Source organism: Muntiacus reevesi, chromosome 20, assembly GCF_963930625.1.
Source record: "Muntiacus reevesi chromosome 20, mMunRee1.1, whole genome shotgun sequence".
NCBI classification, from domain to species: Eukaryota; Metazoa; Chordata; class Mammalia; order Artiodactyla; family Cervidae; genus Muntiacus; species Muntiacus reevesi.
In genome coordinates this window covers 4,888,737-4,907,278 of record NC_089268.1, presented here as the reverse complement: position 1 = coordinate 4,907,278, position 18,542 = coordinate 4,888,737, and the positions used below count along the sequence as shown (strand labels likewise).

The window sequence follows — 18,542 nt, the reverse complement described above, 5'->3', positions numbered from 1 at the left end:
AGTGGAGTGGGAATTGCAGTAGAAAGAGGGTGGTTGTATGATTCTTTTTTAAATCTAAATTTAATTTTTTAATGGAACCTAAAATTTCAAGATACATCATCTTTCCTTGCATTCTATGGTTTCTATGTCAGTTTCTCATAATAACTTTTTACATGTGTACCTTACCCAACTACGTAATTTTACTATTATATCTCTTACATATTATAAAAGTATTGTTTTATAGTATGTTTCCCAAACATATAGATTAGATTGTTATATATAATGTTACATATTTATTTTGCAAGATATTTAAATATACCATATATATATATGTGTATAGATATAAACATGAAGTGTGTTTGCATAGAATAGGATGTTAGATTCATTGTTTTGTTTTTACATAAAGGGAATTTATTCCATACCACACAGTTGAGGTTTTTGTCTCTTTCTGTGAATTCATTTTCTCCCAGGTAATTTATGGCATCATTTAAACTTGTTTATATTTAAAGTCCTTGCTTCTCCAAGATTGTAATCCACAGACATTCATACCTTGGTATCACTGATGTTTGCCAGTACTCAACTGCACGTTCATCTCAGCATAGTTGACTTACCTGTGTGTAAAAACATTGGCGAGTATGAGCTCAGAATGTTTGAATTACTTTAAAGACTTTGTGACTTTCTTCATTTTAAAGACATACAGTCATTCATTGTAAATTGATGTGTTTTTCATTTTGCTCTAATAATTCAAGAAAAGTGGACAGGTCAGATGGGTAGACAGGCAGGATCCTGAGTGCTATGATTGGTTGGCATTTACACAGTTCTTTCATGTAGGATTTAGTAAAAGGTGACCTGAAATTTAGAAATGTAACCTGTAAGACAGTCAGAGAAAACCTTCTTTTAAGTACACTCTTGTCAGTATAATATGCTGCTTATTCTGTACTGTAATTTTTTTGTATCTGTCAAAAGATGTAAGCTATGTTCAGTAAGGAGGACAGCAAGAATTTGATATTTCACTTACATTTCTTTGTCTGATAGGAAATTCATGCTTTCAAAAAAGGATAGAAATTAACATTTCTCCAAAGTTATTTTTTTCCTTCATTTGAGGCTATTTCTTACTTCCAGCATTGTACTGTGTTTTATGAACAGGCCACATATATATTTTATTTGTCAGGAGAAGTGATGAAAATTTACAAATTTCAGCTGGCACTGCACTCTGCTGATAAGGATGGGAGTTTACGTGGCTCTGAAGAGGTTACATGAAGTGGAATTGGGAAGCAAATTGTATTTACAAAATATGGGATGATGTTCCTAATAGGTGTTCAGAATAGACTATTTACTTTCATATTTTGCTGAGCTTTACTAGAAATAACTTCATTTCAAAAAGGACAAATCTCATTGAAGGCAAAAGCATTCCCTCTCCACAGACACTCATCCCCAAAGGGTTTACATTAGATTTTCCTGATGGGCACACAGCTGTATTTTATGCTATTTTTGTACAAAGTGGTCATGTGGAAAATAAAAATCTAAATAGTATACTTGATTGCTTCATGCACCAACCATTTAAGTTACTAGATTTATTCCTACAATTTTAGAAGATGTGTTGCAATATGATATTCTGACAATAACTGTCAAAATCATAATGCTGGGATTTCTTTTCATCTTGTTGTCAAGGTAATGTTATTGAAATTCACAGTCAGTGGGTCAGAAAGATCACTTCTTATCTCTTGTCATCAGTGATTTAATGCCGACCTAAACAGCTACTGTATAATGTCAAAATTATCACAGTGCCCAGGCTGCAGGGGTACAACATGCCACATGATTTAATGCATTTCCTGTCTGGAATGAAGATTATGAAAAGGCCAGCAAGCAGTAGCTATAGTGGTTTAGAAGAAAATTGATTTCTAATTTTTCTTTCTTTTTCCCTTCATTTTTAGATTTTGGATTTAGTAAAAGGGACACATTACCAGGTAGCCTGTCAGAAGTTCTTTGAGATGACACATAATGTAAGTAAATTTTTAAATTTTATAAACTTATCCTTTGTCTTCTGTTACTCTGTGTTTCATTCAGGAGTTTCTTCTGCAGCAGTAGAAACCACTCCAGCTGTTTTCAGGGGAAAGGGATTTATTACACAACATGAGGTTGCTTATAAAATTTATGGAAGGGGCAGGGAATTAAGCTTGAATGCTGCAGATCCAGCAATAATGTAACTAAGAAAAACTACACTCTGAGAAAATCTTACTTTGCTACGGCTACCACCTTCAAGTACTCCACTTCAAGGGATGAGACCAAGGGTTGGCAGATTTTCTGTAAAGGGCCAGGTCATGACAGGTCCACGTGCCCTTTGTCATAGCTGCTCCTCTCTGCTGCTGTCATGCAGAAGCAGCCTAGACATTGTGGGAAGGAGCAGGCTTGCATCTGTCCCAGGAGAACTTTATTTATAGGAGCACATGGTGGGCTGGACTGGACCCTCAGGCCTTAGGTACCCAATCCTCCGAGTAGGTCTGGAACACTGGCTGCTGCTGTTCAGAAGAACCAAAGGCTTTTGCCATCTTCCTTGTAGAAAATTGAATGCTTTTACTTGTGGCTGCTCCCTCATGTTACCCTAGTCTGTTTCCCAGTCTCATGTTTATCTGCATGGTAGACCCTAGGTTATGCAGTAGACCCCCAAGCTGCAAGGGAGTCAGGGAAATGTGTTTGGTTGTTTTCTTGCCAGACTCCTGTACAAAAGGCCTGCTAGTAGGTTCGGAGAGGTGTAATGCTTAGGTCACAAACTCAGAGGTCTGCAGGGGTCAGGCAGATAACCCGGAAAAGTGAAATTGCCCGAGATGAACACCAGTGAATTAGTCACTCTGCTAGAGGTGTGACCGTTGACAAGTTCTGTGGCTGTGTGCAGGCTGACAGCAGGTCTGCAGGTCGACTTAGCTCACAGACCCCCCATTTGCAGTCACTGGTCCCGATCATGGCTTTGTAACAGGGGACAGAAAGCTAAGACTGGACCTGGGCCATGCACCCTTGAAACATTTTTTCTCTAGGTACATATTGTGCATTTTTGGAGCCTAGTGTTTATCAGGTTTCAGAGGGATCAATGATCCTCCCAAAAAAGATGCTATGTGTATAGAATTCATCATCAGCTACCATGGTACTTTTAAGTTTTATAATCAGTTTTATGTTTTCTGGTTTTCATGAAATCATTTTTCTTTTGTGGTTATATAATTGCAGAATTTCTTACATTAAATTTCATAGGACAAATGTATCTTATAACATCACTGATAATAATGAAAATAATAATAATATTGAATAATGTTAGCCAACACCAACAAAACCCTTCACATGTGCCAGGCCCAGCACTTAGTGCCCTGGACACATGGGTCCTTTGGTTCACACCGAAGACTAGAGTAAGCCCAATCCGCATCCCCATCATGACAGAGCTTAGAGAGTCTGAGGGCTTAAGGCCCTAAGGGGTGAAGCTTGGATTTGAACAGGCTGTCAAACCCTCACCTGGAGCTCATGAGCCAATCCTGACTGTGTTCTAGAGCACCTGAAACTGTGTGTGTAATAATGACTGTAGAGGCCATGAGTATTTTCCTGTCTGGATTCACGATCCAGCCTTCACAGTTTACTTTAAAAAATAAGCGGGCCTAGTAATTCAACATGACTTGCCTGAAGGACCACAGCTGGTTAGTGGGAGGTCTGGAAACAGAATTCTGGAGACAGAATCCTGGTCTGCTCTGGGCCGTGGGTCTAGTCCTCTTACTATTACACCTAACTGTTGAAAACAGTGTTTTTCTTTCAACTTTGTAAAAATAAAATTTTTATGTTTTTAAAGAACTAAATGTCAATATAATAGTGAACAACAAATTGTCATCAGTTTTATTAAAATAGGAATCTCAACAGATGAGCCACATGTTTGGTATTTTCAGCATCAGTCTTGCACAACTCTTTCCCCTGTAGACTATAATTTGCTTGCTCAATTTGAAAATTTTAATTTAATTTAATTCTTCATTATTTATGAACCTTTTTAATTAAAAGGTCTTATAACTTTCACAAATTAAGGTCAATTTAACCTCTTTTTTTAAGAAGATTTGAAAATTATATTTAACACTGAGTCTGTGACATTGCTAAGTAAGAAGTGTTTATTTCTCAGATCTGCTTTTGTAGCATCTCTCCTATTGATTATTCCTATAAGAGTATTACTACTATTGCCGATTTTTAAAACTTGCCTTAGATTAATGAAGAGACTAAAAAGACACATGTCTAAATCCTCCCACATACAGAAAGTCTACTTTAAACCACAAATAAACCAATGAAATAAAAAGGCTGTTTGTATTTACTAAATGTCTCCTTATAGATTTTTTGTTGTGAATCTCTCTCTTCACTTACTATTTTTTCTAATTTAAAACAAAATCTGTTTTTATTGTCATGTTGCTGTCACTCTGCCTGCTCTCCCCCAAAAACCTATGATTATTTTTTTGAGCCCTCTGTGATCAAACTCAACTTTAATGAAAGTTTTGAAAATGAACCAGTTAGCTGATAACATTTACAGCAGTGCTGTGATGGTTCCATATGGCTTTTTTGGTAAGACCAGCTGCCTCATTATAAGCTGTCATTGAAAACCTCTTGATTAAAACCAAAACATCCCATAGGTAAAACAGTATTGCTTCCATTCCTTCAGAATTCACATTTGCTACAGCAGATATATGAAACCTTTGTTACTGTGAAGGTCATCGTGTGCAAAACATGCTGATTCCAAGCAGATGTTAGAGGGAGATTCACTTAGTAGATATCAAAGGCAGGCCTGCTTGAAATCTGTTTTCGTCAGTATTTTTAGAGAGCAATATTTTATATTGTAGTGATTTCTTAAAAATTTTGTCATATTCTGTTTGTAAATGAAAACACTAGGCCTTTGTGTAGATTAAACTCTGAATTTTAATTGAAAATTATTTCTTTAGAAATAGGTCTGTTTAGGTACTGAGTCATTCTGGATACTTATTTTCCAAACAGCTGATCATAATTCCTTTTAACTGTAAGAGATCTCTACACAAATCTTATTAAAATCTATCACACATTCTCCTACAATCTTAAATAGAATATACCAAGTACACTTAAGCTTTTTAATCCTTGATCAAGATCACTTTGGGGATCAGTCAGAACCCTGGGCCAGGAGCCACCACTGTCTCTTGTGTGGATCACTCCCTGCGGCAGCTTCCTGACTCCTTCCCCAGCAGCTGCACACTTATCTGCTCAGTTCCTTCTCCTCCACATGGCTGCTGGGTGACTTCTGAAACAGAGAAGTCTGACTATTTTAGTAACGTGCTTTTTAAAAACATGTTAAAAGCCTTCCCCATCCCTCCTAAGATGAAACTCAAAATTTATAATGTAGCCTATAAAGGTCTCTATCCCCCTTTCTTCTACTCATCTCATGTTAGATCTTTGCTTTGGGACTCCCGAGATCATTGGACAGAGTGAAGATGCGTCACAGGATTTCCCTCTCTCAAAACTTAACAGAAAGTAGAAAACATAATTAAAAAAAATTACTATTAACCACAAAGAAAAATATCACCAGTAGCAACCAAACAAGAAAAAAGGCAAGGAGAGAAACATTTACAGCAAACAAAATTGTGAAAATTCTCACTTAGTATTTCCAAATATAGAATGAGGCAAACTGCATCTCACCCCTCTTTGTTTTCTAATGAGGAGTAAAGGAAACTGGGGGGCTTCACAGGAGGCACAGGATCTGTTCCTGGGTTGGGAGAGTCCCTGCAGTGGGAAATGGCAACCTGCTTCAGTATTCTTGCCTGGAGAATTCCACAGAGGAGCCTGGAGGGCTACAGTCTATGGGGCTGCAGAGAGTCAGACATGACTGAGTGCCACCACCACACAAAGGAAATAACTGCTAACTTTTGAGCATTAAATTAAGTGGGAGATTTTGATGTGGCTAAATCTCTTATTCTATTCCTTTTACTAATTGGATTTAAAGTAAAATCTATTTTCATTCTATTTGGTTTATGCTTCTCCCTTTCCTCCTTAAAACTTCCTAGTTTTAAGTTCCTGAACAGGATGAAAGATAACTTCCTTCAGGCAAAAATAAAAGTGAAAGAAAGAAAAATTTAAAAAGAAATATCCCATCTCAGAAGAAATACAGTCCAGTAAACAGAAGGAAACTCTTCATAAGTTCATCATGCTACCAGGCATCTTAATAGATGTTTGGTAAAATTAGCTTATTTAACAAAATGAGTTAAGAAAGGACAATTGCAGACCTAAGAGAGAAAGTTGGGAAACATGACATCACACAGAACCTTGGTTGTTACAGGCCCTCATTTCAATATCCTTGGCATTATTTAGTTGGTTAATAAAAATATTAATTAAAACGGATTACATTTCAAATTTAAACTAACACTACATTTTGGGCTTCCTTGGTGGCTCAAATGGTAAAGAATCTGCACTGCAGGTGACCTGGGTTCCATCCCTGGGTCAGGAAGATCCCCTGGAGAAGGGAATGGCTACCCACTAGTATTCTTGCCTGAAGAATTCCACGGACAGAGGAACCTGGCGGGCTACAGTCCATGGAGTCTCAAAATGTTGGACACGGCTAAACAACTAACACAAACAAAACATTATGTTTTAAACTTAAAACATTTGAATGTCATTTATTTGCTAATTTTCTGATATAAAGGTAAAGTCTTTTGTTTGAGTGTAGCTTAGGGATGGGAATTTGATTTCATTTTTTTTCAAAAACCATACACATAATACACCACCACTAATTTCCAGTTTGTGTTTCTTTAAAGTGGAAAAAGAACTTAATGATAATACAAAGTAGTATGATCTTTCCCCCTGTCTTTTTGAGATTTCAGGTTGTTTTATTTTTAACTAACTTGCCTTTCTTGAATCTTTCCAAAGCATTTAATGTAGATTTCATAGAACCAACAACTCTTTTTTTTTATCCTCATATTTCCTTGGTTTTCCTCATAGCAGCCCTATGACATAACTATTATTACCTCCATTTCAGGGGAGAAGAAACTGATGCTTTTAATATACAGTGAAAAGTAAAAGTGAAGTCACTCAGTCGTGTCCGACTCTCTGCAACCCCATAGGCTGTAACCTACCAGGCTCCTCTGTCCTTGGGATTCTCCAGGCAAGGGTACTGGAATGGGTTGCCATTTCCTTCTCCAGGGGATAGTCCCAACTCAGAGATTGAACCTGGGTCTCCCACATTGCAGGCAGACGCTTTACCATCTGAGCCAGCAGAGAAGCCTGGTGTATAAAGATGACCACATTTCATTTTGTCCATATTGAAATCTAATCACTCAATTTACTCCACAGATATCTGTGATAGATATTTTGACAGTTGAAACAAGGTGTAGAAAATATGTAATTAATTACCACAAAAGGTGCATAAAAGGTGCACTTTTTGCATAAAGTGACCCAACTATGCTTTTTATAATTCTTATAGACAAATTTATCTCTAAAATAGCATTTATAATGCTGTGATTATAAGTTTGACTTTGCATAAAACCCCTTAAAACAGATTTCAGAGTAACTAAGTGACCTAAAGGCCTGAATTCTAATTCTGGCACAACTGGTTACTAGTGCCATGACTGTGTCTCAGCCATTGGGTCTCAGTTTCTTAGTCTGTTCTTGGAGGAGATTCAATTGAAAGGATTCCTTACATCTTTCCAATCTCTAGTATTCTCTGTTCATAAAAGCAAAGCCTACTGGTTGAAAATGTGCTGGAAAATAAGCTTACTTTTTATGAAACACTTTGTAAAATGCAAACTTTATATTGAATCTCCCAGTTTATGAATTGAATGAAAATTAATGTAATAAAGAAGCTCACAAAATGACTCCATTGTTAATAAAAATTATAGATAAAACATTCAGGAAATATTTTGAAACTAAGCAGGAAAGGAGCAGATAAAAAATTATTCTTTGTGATCTGGGTCATAACTCTTTAAGTCAGTATATACACTATCAATCTGCTATACACTGAATTATTTAAAAATTTTTGGTCCAACATGTATCAACAATGACTACAGAGAATCAGAGAACCCTGGGATCCTCAAGTAAGTTTTACCAGGAAAGATCTTCTTTCTGTTTATTGGTCTACTTGTTAAGAAGGTTCATCCTGAACTGTAATCGTAACTTTAACCCCCTGCTAATCCATTTTAATCCACCATAAGATTACACATATCTTTAATCACATCAGTTCCCTTCTTAAGAAATTTTAGTGACTACTAAAAATCTTGATGCCTACACAATTTGGTCTGGGTTACTGATACGGTTGTCAGATGTCTCTGTGGTCTGGCCGCGGCCTCCTCCCAGACTCTTGTCCTGTCTCCCCATTCTGTGCCTTGCACGCCCGCATGCCCACACCTCCTGCTTTTCCAGGCAGCTCTCTGTACCCCGCTCCTGGGGTCCCACTGCTTGTATGGCCCTCACCCTCTTCATTTCAGCTGTTACTCTCTCATCCTTCTAGACTCAGCTCATTAGGAAGATCCTCCTTTTTCCTTTTCTTGTTTTTTAAACAAATATTGACTGACAAGATGCCAGGCATTTTGCTCTGACGTGCCTCCGCCCATGGGATTTCCCAGACAAGAGTACTGGAAAATCCCATGGATGGAGGAGCCTGGTAGGCTGCAGTCCATGGGGTTGCTAAGAGTCGGACACAACTAAGCGACTTCACTTTCACTTTTCACTTTCATGCATTGGAGAAGGAAATGGCAACCCACTCCAGTGTTCTTGCCTGGAGAATCCCAGGGACGGGGGAGCCTGGTGGGCTGCCGTCTATGGGATCACACAGAGTCGGACATGACTGAAGTGACTTAGCAGCAGCAGCACCTTTGAGCATCTGAGGTGTCAGGTAGGAGGTGGGTGGGGAAGCAGGGGTCTGGACTAGAAGTATTGCTCACGGCTTGTTACTGTCCGGGGGTGGCTGGAGCTCCCTGTGAGTGAGATCGTTTAAGTGGTGGTTGAGATTTTGAAGGAGAATCTGTGTTTCAGGTGTTGAGTAGGTTCTGAATGAGGTCTGCATGGTTCTTCACGCCCCCTTTATTTGTACTTTTGTTATGTTTGTACTGTTGTGACACACATCTGCTTCTCGTGCAGGTGGATGATTGTGGCTTTTCTTTGAGTCATCCAAACCAGTTCTTTTTTGAGAGCCAGCGGATCCTCAGTGGAGGTAAAGACATCAAGAAGGAGTCTGTCCAACCAGAAACACCCCAACCCAGACCGAGTGTCCAGAGAAGCAAGGATGCGTCCTCCGCTTTGGACTCGCTCAGCTCTGCTCTGGACATGGATCTGGAGGAGCTGGAGGAGTTGCTTCAGTGAATGATTCCTGGGCAGTTGGTAGCCCATCTTCTTCACTGGCTTTTATTTCCAACTTCACGATTTTGCCTTTTTCGTCACCTTCTCCCTCTGCCCTACCTCCTTCATGCATCCACATGTGCATGCTTCTCAGGAAGGCAGGCTTGCAGGTAAAAACAAAGACCTCCAGTGTATGTTGCTTTGTCAAAAGAGAAGAGGAAGTATTTCTTTTGAAATCTAACACTTGAATGATGTGACTTAAGTTCTTTTTTAGGAGAGAAAGCAGCCTTCTGCACTGGTTACTGTCCCCTAGAAACAATACAACTGAGAACAGCTTTTAGTTTAACACTTACCACTGTAATGTTGGCTCAGACCTTTTCTGGACCATCTTTGTTAATAAATATCAAAATGTATATAATTGTATGTCTGCATATAATTGTGAGACTCATATTATGTCTTTGCCTCTGGTATTCTGGATACTACGTATATTCAACGTATTGCCAAATTTTAAACTTTTTCTGCTTCCTTTTTCTCTTGAGTTGGCCATTTGAAGTTATTCTGCATTAGCAAGAGAATTGTTGCTCCTTTGAGTGGGAGCAGACTCTGCTGAAGTGAGTTGTGACTTGGGAATTAAGAGAAACTGGATGTGTACAGTCACTCATACTGCTATAAGGAATAGAAGAGTTTTATTATATAAAACCATAGTATTCCTTTTCCACTGCCACTTCCGCTCTCTTGGGGTGACAGCCATCACTAAGGTGAGAAGGTTCTAAGCAAAGACTGAGGAGTTTCTTCATCCTACCCTCCAGCTTCCACACCTCCCTGCTTCTGTGGTTGCTGTGAACTGCCAGGTAGGTTTCCTAAATTCACTGGCTTTGGTTGTGACTATGTTCATATTTTTAGTAATGCCTATTTTGGTGCTAGCAGTAGAGTTGGTTGTGGAAGGTCATGGGTGTTACCTGAACTAGTGCCCTGCTCCCTGCCTGTCCTTGGTGATGCACCGTGTGCCTGCGGGTGGTGCCCTGATCTGAGGTATTTCCTCCCTATGGGCGCCGCTCACTCGCTGGAGCATTTACACTCATTGAGAAACGTGACCCTCACTCACCAACTCCCTTGGATGCCATTCTGCACAGCTCTCTTTTCCTGAGGAAGAGGGCCCTTGCCCTTTATCCCTTTTTAAAAAGTTACTATTATTACTATTGTAGTATAATTGATTCTCAGTGTTGTGTTAGTTTCACATGTACAGCAAAGTGAGTCAGTTACACACATACATATATGCACTTGTTTTGTCCTTTATCCTCTTTAATCACATGAGACAGTGCACTGTCTGTCTTAAACAGGATCAGACCATCAGAACCTAAAAATGTCAACTGATATAAGGTTTTTACCTTAGGCTGCTGGGCAAAGATTTCTTGGAATATTTAGTGACATATAAAGGAAATCAGTCCTGAATACTCCCTGGAAGGACTGATGTTGAAGCTGAAACTAATACTTTGGCCACCTGATGTGAAGAACTGACTCATTGGAAAAGACCCTGATGCTGGGAAAGATTGAAGGTGGGAGGAGAAGGGGACTAACAGAAGATGAGATGGGTGGATGGCATCACCGACTCAAAGGACATGAGTTTGAGTAAGCTCCGGGATTTTGTGATGGACAGGCAGGCCTGGTGTGCTGCAGTCCATGGGGTCGCAGAGAGTCGGGCACGACTGAGTTACTGAACTGAACTGAACTGATAACTAGAGGAGATACATCTGAGTCTTTGCTTGTCTTTGTGACTTATTATTACCTAGTTCCGAAAATAGTGTTATTCCACTATAAATTTCCTCTATAAATCTCTCCCTTCTGAAACCATCTACTATTCCTTGTATCATATATAGTTCTCAGCAGAAATCCGATGACTCCCAACCACTTCATCCCTAAACTGCAAAACCTTTTTTTTTTTTTTTTTTTTAATGTTAAGGACGAGTACTGTTTTAACCCCAGAATCAAGTTAGCGATGGAAAGCCAAGGCAGGTCTCTGCTGTATTACAAGAAGGGAAACCGAGCCGCAGCCTTGTGCTGTAGGTTAGCGAGAGCCTCAGGACAGGGCATTTTGTACCTGGCATGATTTGCAAGACTTTCTTTCCTGCCACGTGTTCTCTCCTGAAGCCTGAGCACCCTGCACGGAGCCCTCGACAGCAAGCACCTGTGTCTGAGATGACTGTCTTACCCAGCAGCCTCAAGAATTTGAATGTTTTATGTGTGTCTAGTCAAACTCCAAAATAACACTAGTTTAAATATTAGCTGTTTTCCCAGTTTCATTTCTTTGTAATAAGGCTTGGTCTCCTGTCATGTATTAGACAGAAGAATATATAAATATTTTGTGAATCGTGTAGATTAGAGGATGGGGTTAGAGGTTTATATAAGAAGATAGACATTAATGCCTTTCTGGTGCTTTGTGGAGTTGGAAAAAGCAATTTATTTTTCATGCTTCACAGGTCTTGACGATTTTGATTTGTTTTCTTTGAAAGACCTGTTTGAATCAGATGATGTAGGAAGAACTCAAAAGAAAAATCAAAAGCCAGCAACCTCTTTTCAAAGCAGCAGCCAGTGACAAAGAACATGAGCCTTCTGGGTTTTTTAACGTCTGTCTTTTATTACCTCCTCAAGGAGGAGAGGCTGTACAGTGATCAGAGACAGGAGAAGCCGAGCCCAGGTTGGAAATTTGCAGCTGGTGGGAGCACCAATGTTGTTTGTGGAGATACTGTCCCATTTCTTTCATTTTGTTTCTCACTCCATTCAGATAGTCTAAAACTCTTAATTGCAATGTGCATAAAAGAATACTAGGAAGGTTTAAGTAAACTTTTCATATATAGTCGCTTATAATATTATAGTCGTGAAAGTAAACAGTTACAGACTTTGAAAGGGAGGGAGCAGAACAGAGCAATGAAAAGAAAGGATCTTTGATTCATACGGCCTTGTAAGCTGAGGGATTTCTCTCTATAAAAGCATGGCAGTGTCCTGCTTGTTACACTTTGCTGCCTGATGATACTCAGGGTCTTTGCAAACAAACTCTTGCAATTCTTTGCACAGAAAAAAAGAAAACTTCTGGGATTTAAGCTTGAAAGGCAAAATGAGACGACTCTAAAATTCTGGTTTAGTTAGAGTCTACTGTTTGCAGATTTAATCAAGGTCTTCCACAGGCATCAGCTTGACATTAAATTTAAGTGCCCATTAAAGTTAGAGCTGACAGCCGTTCTGAACGTGAGGCTCGGTCTGAGGATATCTTTACAGCTTGAAGGGAAGAAATTTGAGAGCCTCAAACCACTGTGGTAATTAGATCCATTTGGCAGAGGGAGGGTGAGAGAAGGCTGGAGGAGGGGCTGTGGAATGGGCAGGCAGAGCCCTGCTGCAGGGGAGATGGTGGCTTCCCCCTGATGGGGGTGGATGGGGGGGCCTGATGTGTCTCATCTCCCTTTTACGCACAGGCAGGATCACTGCGTGTGAGAGGTGTGTTTTGAACAAGTGCACAGGTTTGACTGTCAGGCTCTCTGGAATGCACGACACTGCCTAGGAGTGGGCTTCTGAAGACGATGTTGGCCCAGAGTTAGTGTTTCTCACAAGGGTACCTAAGTCACATTCAGGTATCACTTATTTACCTAGAGCATCTGCCTCCTTTTCAGTATTGAGCTCCTTTTTGACAGGTAGCTGTTGTCCTGGTCTGAGGCTTTTCCCTGTAATTGGCATTCCACGAAATTAGTGCTGTGAGTCTATGGAAATCTTGTCACCTGCAGAAAATTACCTTCCCACTTCATTTGACCTTCCTGCTAGAAGTGATGCAGTTTCCTGTTAGTGGATTTGCTTTCTATCCCATAAGCTCTTTTTGTCCATAGCCTCATGGCATTTTATTTTCTCCAAGAATTATCACTGTAGAACCTTATCAAAAGTTTAAGAATATGTCTGTACAGAGAGCTTCTGTATTTCCCCTGAGTCTTCTGCTGCAGGTCTGTTTTTGAACATTGATGACAAGGTAGTGAAACAACACTGCTAATAAATGCAGGATGGAGTTTTCAGTTTAGCCCTGTAGTTTCTAGGTATTCATTCCCTGTAATGGAAGTATAAGGCTTTTTGAGGGGTTTTGGTTTTTTGGATTTTTTTTCTTAGTTAATAGTTAATTTACAATACTGCATTAGTTTCAAGTGTTACAGCTCAGTGATCCGGTTTTATGTTTATATGTGTATATATATTTTTTATTTTAGATTTTTTTCCTTTATAGATTATGACAAGAAACTGAGTATGTTAGTAGTTCCCACCACTGTACGGTAGTAGGTACTTGTTGTTTACCTGTTTTATGTATAGTGGTGTTGAATTTTTGTGCTGAAAGCATGGAGAGAAAATTAAGTCAGCACATAATGCATTTAAGAATCTGTGGGGACTCCATTCAGGCTAGTGGAGTAGAAGGATATGGAACTCACTTCCTCGGGCAAATACATCAGAAATACATCTACAGGGCTTCTCTGCTGGTTCTTTGGTAAGGAATCTGCCTTCCTATGCAGGAGATGAGGGTTTCCCTGGTGGCTCAGTTGGTAAAGAATCTGCCTGCAATGCAGGAGACCTGGGTTCCATCCCTGGGTTGGGAAGATCCCCTGGAGAAGGGCATGGCAACCCCCTCCAGTATTCTTGCCTGGAGAATCCCCATGGACAGAGGAGCCTGGCAGGGCTGCAGTCCATGAGATTGCAAAGAGTCGGACATAACTGAGCGACTAAGCACGTACATACAGTGCACGCGATGCAGGTTTGACCCCTGTTCTGGGGAGATCCCACATGCTGCGGAACAGTTAAGCCTGTGCGCCACAGCTATTGAGCCTGTGCTCTAGAGCCGGAGAACACACCTACTGAGCCCACATGCTACAACTGCTGAAGTCCACACACCTAGAGTCTGCTCCGCAACAAGAGAAGTCACATCAGTGAGAAGCCTGCACTATAACTAGAGCAGTGCCCACCCACTCTAACTAGAGAAAAGCTCGCACAGCAGTGAAGACCCAGCACAACCAAATAAATAATTTTTAAAAATACATCTGTCATAGAACACCTAAACACCAACAGAAGATCTCAAACACTTGCAAGGACAAGAAAGATCATGCAACTAGGTAGGCCAAAAGGAAATAAAAACAGGAGGAAGCAGGATGGGATCTGTGCCCCTGGGAGGGAACTGAGAAAGGAAATGTTCCTGCATCTGGGGAAGCACCTTTGCCAGTGAGGAGGTCAGCCAGGACAGAAAAGGGAGCTCTGGAGGCTCAGAGGAAAAGGCAGCAGCCAGTGTGTGTAAGCAGACAACAGAGACCTGCACAGACCGTCCTGCCACCGCCCTGCACACCCACCCCAACTTGAGAGATGCATCTGCTGCTATGGGCTGGGGCTGCGTGCTGGAATCGGGGTTTAGAGGCCAGTCCCAGGGACAGGACTGCAGTTGGCTGTGTGGGGATCGCCTGAAGTGGCTGCAGTGTGTGGCTGCAACCAGGGGTGGGGTGGAAGAAGCTGGGCCACCATAGGGACAAAGCCCCATCCTCCATTGTCCAGTGGTGTGAGGGGCGGGGCAGGGCTGGCTGCTGCAAGGGCCTCTTCTCCACACGCCCATGCCCACCGCCATGGGCTCTGGGAGCGCACACCCAGCTGCGGTCTCGGTGGGCTCCTGCACAAGCCACCACCTCAGTGGGCTCTAGGAACAGGTGCCAGCAGGGTGCCCCCACATGGAGCTGGGGCTGAAATCATAGCGAAGCCCCAGGGGCTGCACAGCTTAGGAAACAGGACTGAAATTACCCCAAGGCCGTGCAGGTCACGGATTCACATCTCCACCGGCTTTGTAAATTCAGCACCTGCAGGAGGTCCAAGCAATGGGTGCTACCGCTGCTGGGACGGGTCTGGCCTTAGCAGCGTGAGCTTTATGGGCACGTGCATGTGGGGCTTGGGTTGGGCCAGGGTCCGAGCTACCAGTAGCTCCCACAGTGCCAGCAGGGTGCACGAATACTGCAGTCCTGGAACCTGACTTCGGTGGGTCTCTGCTGGTGGCCCTGTGAAAACAGTGCCTGAGGGACACCAGGGCTGATTGCCAACATTCCCACAGTTGAGGCAGGGCCAAGGGCAGAGCCAACAGCAGCATACTTTGTGAGCCCACACAACAGGTGACACGGTAGAGCACACTCACTGCTGGACAACTCCAGAGGAGGATTACCCGGTGGCTACTCTCCCAGTGGGACTGTTCCACTCCCACCTGTTTCACACCACAGCTCAGCAATAGATCTGGGAACTTCTCCTCCCACACTGGGGGAGCAGATTCTATCCCTGACAGGGCTCTGGAAGCCAGAGAGCAAAGAGGAGGCCTCAGTGAAGACCCACTGCAGGCTCTGGCCGTCACACCACCAGTCTCACCTCCTGTCCCGGGCAGTGGCCAGCACACTCTGAGGAAGGGGGTGGCAGACCTTTGTACTAAAAACAGCCCTCACACTATAAGTATTAAACCCTCACAAGCTACACAACGATGCTCCTACATAAAAAATAGACCTCCAAGACTACCAGCAGGTATTTTTTTCTCCTAAACTCATAGAGTAACAGAAATATAAGTAAAGTTAAGAAGTAGAAGAACCACTCCCAGTGGAAAGATCAAGAGAATTCCCCTGAAAGAACAATGAAACAGATCTCTTCAGTCTAATAGACACCAAACTCAAGGGAGATAATGGAAATACTGAAGGAATTTTTAAAAGGGCTACTGATGTCCTGGCTATTATAAATGCCCATAAATGCCCATCAGCAGATGAATGGATAAGAAAGCTGTGGTACATATACATAATGGAATATTACTCAGCCATTAAAAAGAATACATTTGAATCAGTTCTAATGACATGGATGAAACTGGAGCCCATTATACAGAGTGAAGTAAGCCAGAAAGATAAACACCAATACAGTATACTAATGCATATATATGGAATTTAGAAAGATGGTAATGATAACCCTATATGCAAGACAGAAAAAGAGACACAGATGTATAGAACAGACTTTTGGACTCTATGGAAGAAGGCGAGGGTGGGATGATCTGAGAGAACAGCATCGAAACATGTATATTATCAGATGTGAAACAGATCGCCAGTCCAGGTTGGATGCTTGAGACAAGTGCTCGGGGCTGGTGCACTGGGATGACCCAGAGGGGTGGGATGGGGAGGGAGGTGGGAGGGGGGTTCAGGATGAGGAACACATGTAAATCCATGGCTGATTCATGTCAGTGTATGGCAAAAACCACTACAATATTGTAAAGTAATTAGCCTCCAACTAATAAAAATAAATGAAAAAAAGAACCTTTTAATTAAAGAAATATATATTAATGCACATAGATGGTTCACTATCAATTCAGATTTTATTATCTGTAGAATTTCTCTCAGTACTTGATTTCATGATTCTGAAGAAGACTCTATTTCATTAGTGACTTAATTTTCACTTATTTTCTGAGAGTAAAAAGACTGTAACAAAACTCATCTTGCTTTTACACTTTTCAGTAGAATCAGCGTGCGCGTGAAAAAAAATTAAAAAGGGCTATTGACAGAAATGTAGATTGCTATAAAAAGGAACTAAAGACTATAAAAAAGAACTAAGAAAAATTAGGAAATTCATTTGCCAGGACAAAAGCTGAGCTAAAGGCATTGAATAGCAGGATTAGTAATTCAGAAGAATAAGTGATCTGGAAGACAGAACAATAGAAATCACCCAATCTGGACAGCAGACAGAAAGCCAAAAGGAAACAACAACAACAATAATATGAGACTTAAGGGATAATATAAAGCATGCCAATATATGCATAATGACTCCAGAAGGAGAAAAGGGGATTGAAAATGTATAGTAAGTCCCCTACATACAAACAAGTTTGGTTTCAAAGGCATGTTCACATGTTCAATTTGTTCATAAGTCCAATGAAGTTAGCCTAGGAACCCAACTAACACAATTGGTTAATGATATGTATCATTATATAACACAAATATATAATGATATATTTATAAGATTTTTCACATGATACATAAAAAACACAAGCATTTTTAATCTTACAGTACCTTGAAAAGTACAGTACTACACTACGACAGCTGTCATACCTGGTCTGGCATCAAGTGAAGAGTCAAGAAGAGTTACTGACTGGAGGAGGGTGAGGAAGTTGGAGATAGTAGAGCTGAAGGATTGTCAGCTGCGGTTTCACTCATGCCTAACGTGGATGGCACAGGTTCTGGTTCCTTGCTGGTTTAAATTCTGTCTGCCGTCTTAAAAGAATGATTCAGTGATATCTGGGTAGTAGCTCTTTTTTCCTCATAATGGATGAAACGGTAGCACTGGATTGTACTCTAAAGAGCCGCTGCAAGCTTCATGTGCTGTTCTACATTTGCATCCTGTGTTTCAAACACTGACAGTGCGTCCTCAAATAAAGTGCTCAGAAGCACAACCACTCGTAGAGGGTGCATCCATGTGACAGTGTACTCCAGACACATGAACTAACTTACGTAATTGGATGTGCAAACTCACACATCCCTGATAGTTCCCAACTTGAAGGTTCATATGTAGGGGACTTACTGTATTTGAAGAGGTTGAAGAAATTATGACTAAAAATGTCCCAAATCTAAAGAAGGAAACATATCCAGATATAAGAAGCTCAGAGGGTTTCAAACAAGATAAACACAAACAGACCTACGTCAAGACACGTATGCATGCTGAGTCGCTTCAGTCATATCTGATGCTCAGCAACCTTATGGACTGTAGCCTGCCAGCCTTCTCTGTCCCTGGGGATTCCTCAGACAAGAATACTAGAGTGGGTTGCTATTTCCTACTCCAGGGGATCTTCCTGACCTAGGAATCAAACTTCTGTCTCATGTCTCCTGCATTGGTAACAGGATTCTTTACCACTAGTGCCCCATGGCAAAAGTTAAAGAGAATATTCTAGAGGCAGCAAAAAAAAAAAAAAAAAAAAAAAGATGACAAAGGTACCCCCTCCACCATAAGGTTATCAGCTGATTGCTCTATAGAAACATTACAGGCTAGAAAACAGTGGTAAGATATTCTCAAAGTCCTGAAAGAGAAAAATCTGCAACCTGGGATATTCTACCCAGCAAGATTATCATTTAGAATAGGAGAAAGAATTTCTAAGGTAAGCAAAAACTAAAAAGAATACAGTAATATTAAACCTATCCTAAAGGAACTATTGAAAAGTCATCTCTACATAGAAGGGACGTAAGAGCTATAGGAAAGAGAACATC

General features: G+C 40.9%; 1 protein-coding gene across 2 annotated transcripts in view; it reads left to right on the top strand.

The window, feature by feature from the left end:
* The window catches only part of PRIM2 (DNA primase subunit 2), a 304,475-nt gene extending 294,778 nt beyond the window's left edge, over positions 1 to 9,697 (top strand). For both annotated transcript variants that reach the window (XM_065912385.1, XM_065912384.1), the window contains exons 13-14: positions 1,914 to 1,982; positions 9,082 to 9,697. In XM_065912385.1, coding sequence (XP_065768457.1) covers positions 1,914 to 1,982; positions 9,082 to 9,303 — 291 coding nt within the window. In that variant the 3' untranslated portion in view covers positions 9,304 to 9,697. The remainder of the gene's footprint in view (positions 1 to 1,913; positions 1,983 to 9,081) is intronic.
* The last annotated feature ends 8,845 nt before the right edge of the window (positions 9,698 to 18,542 follow it).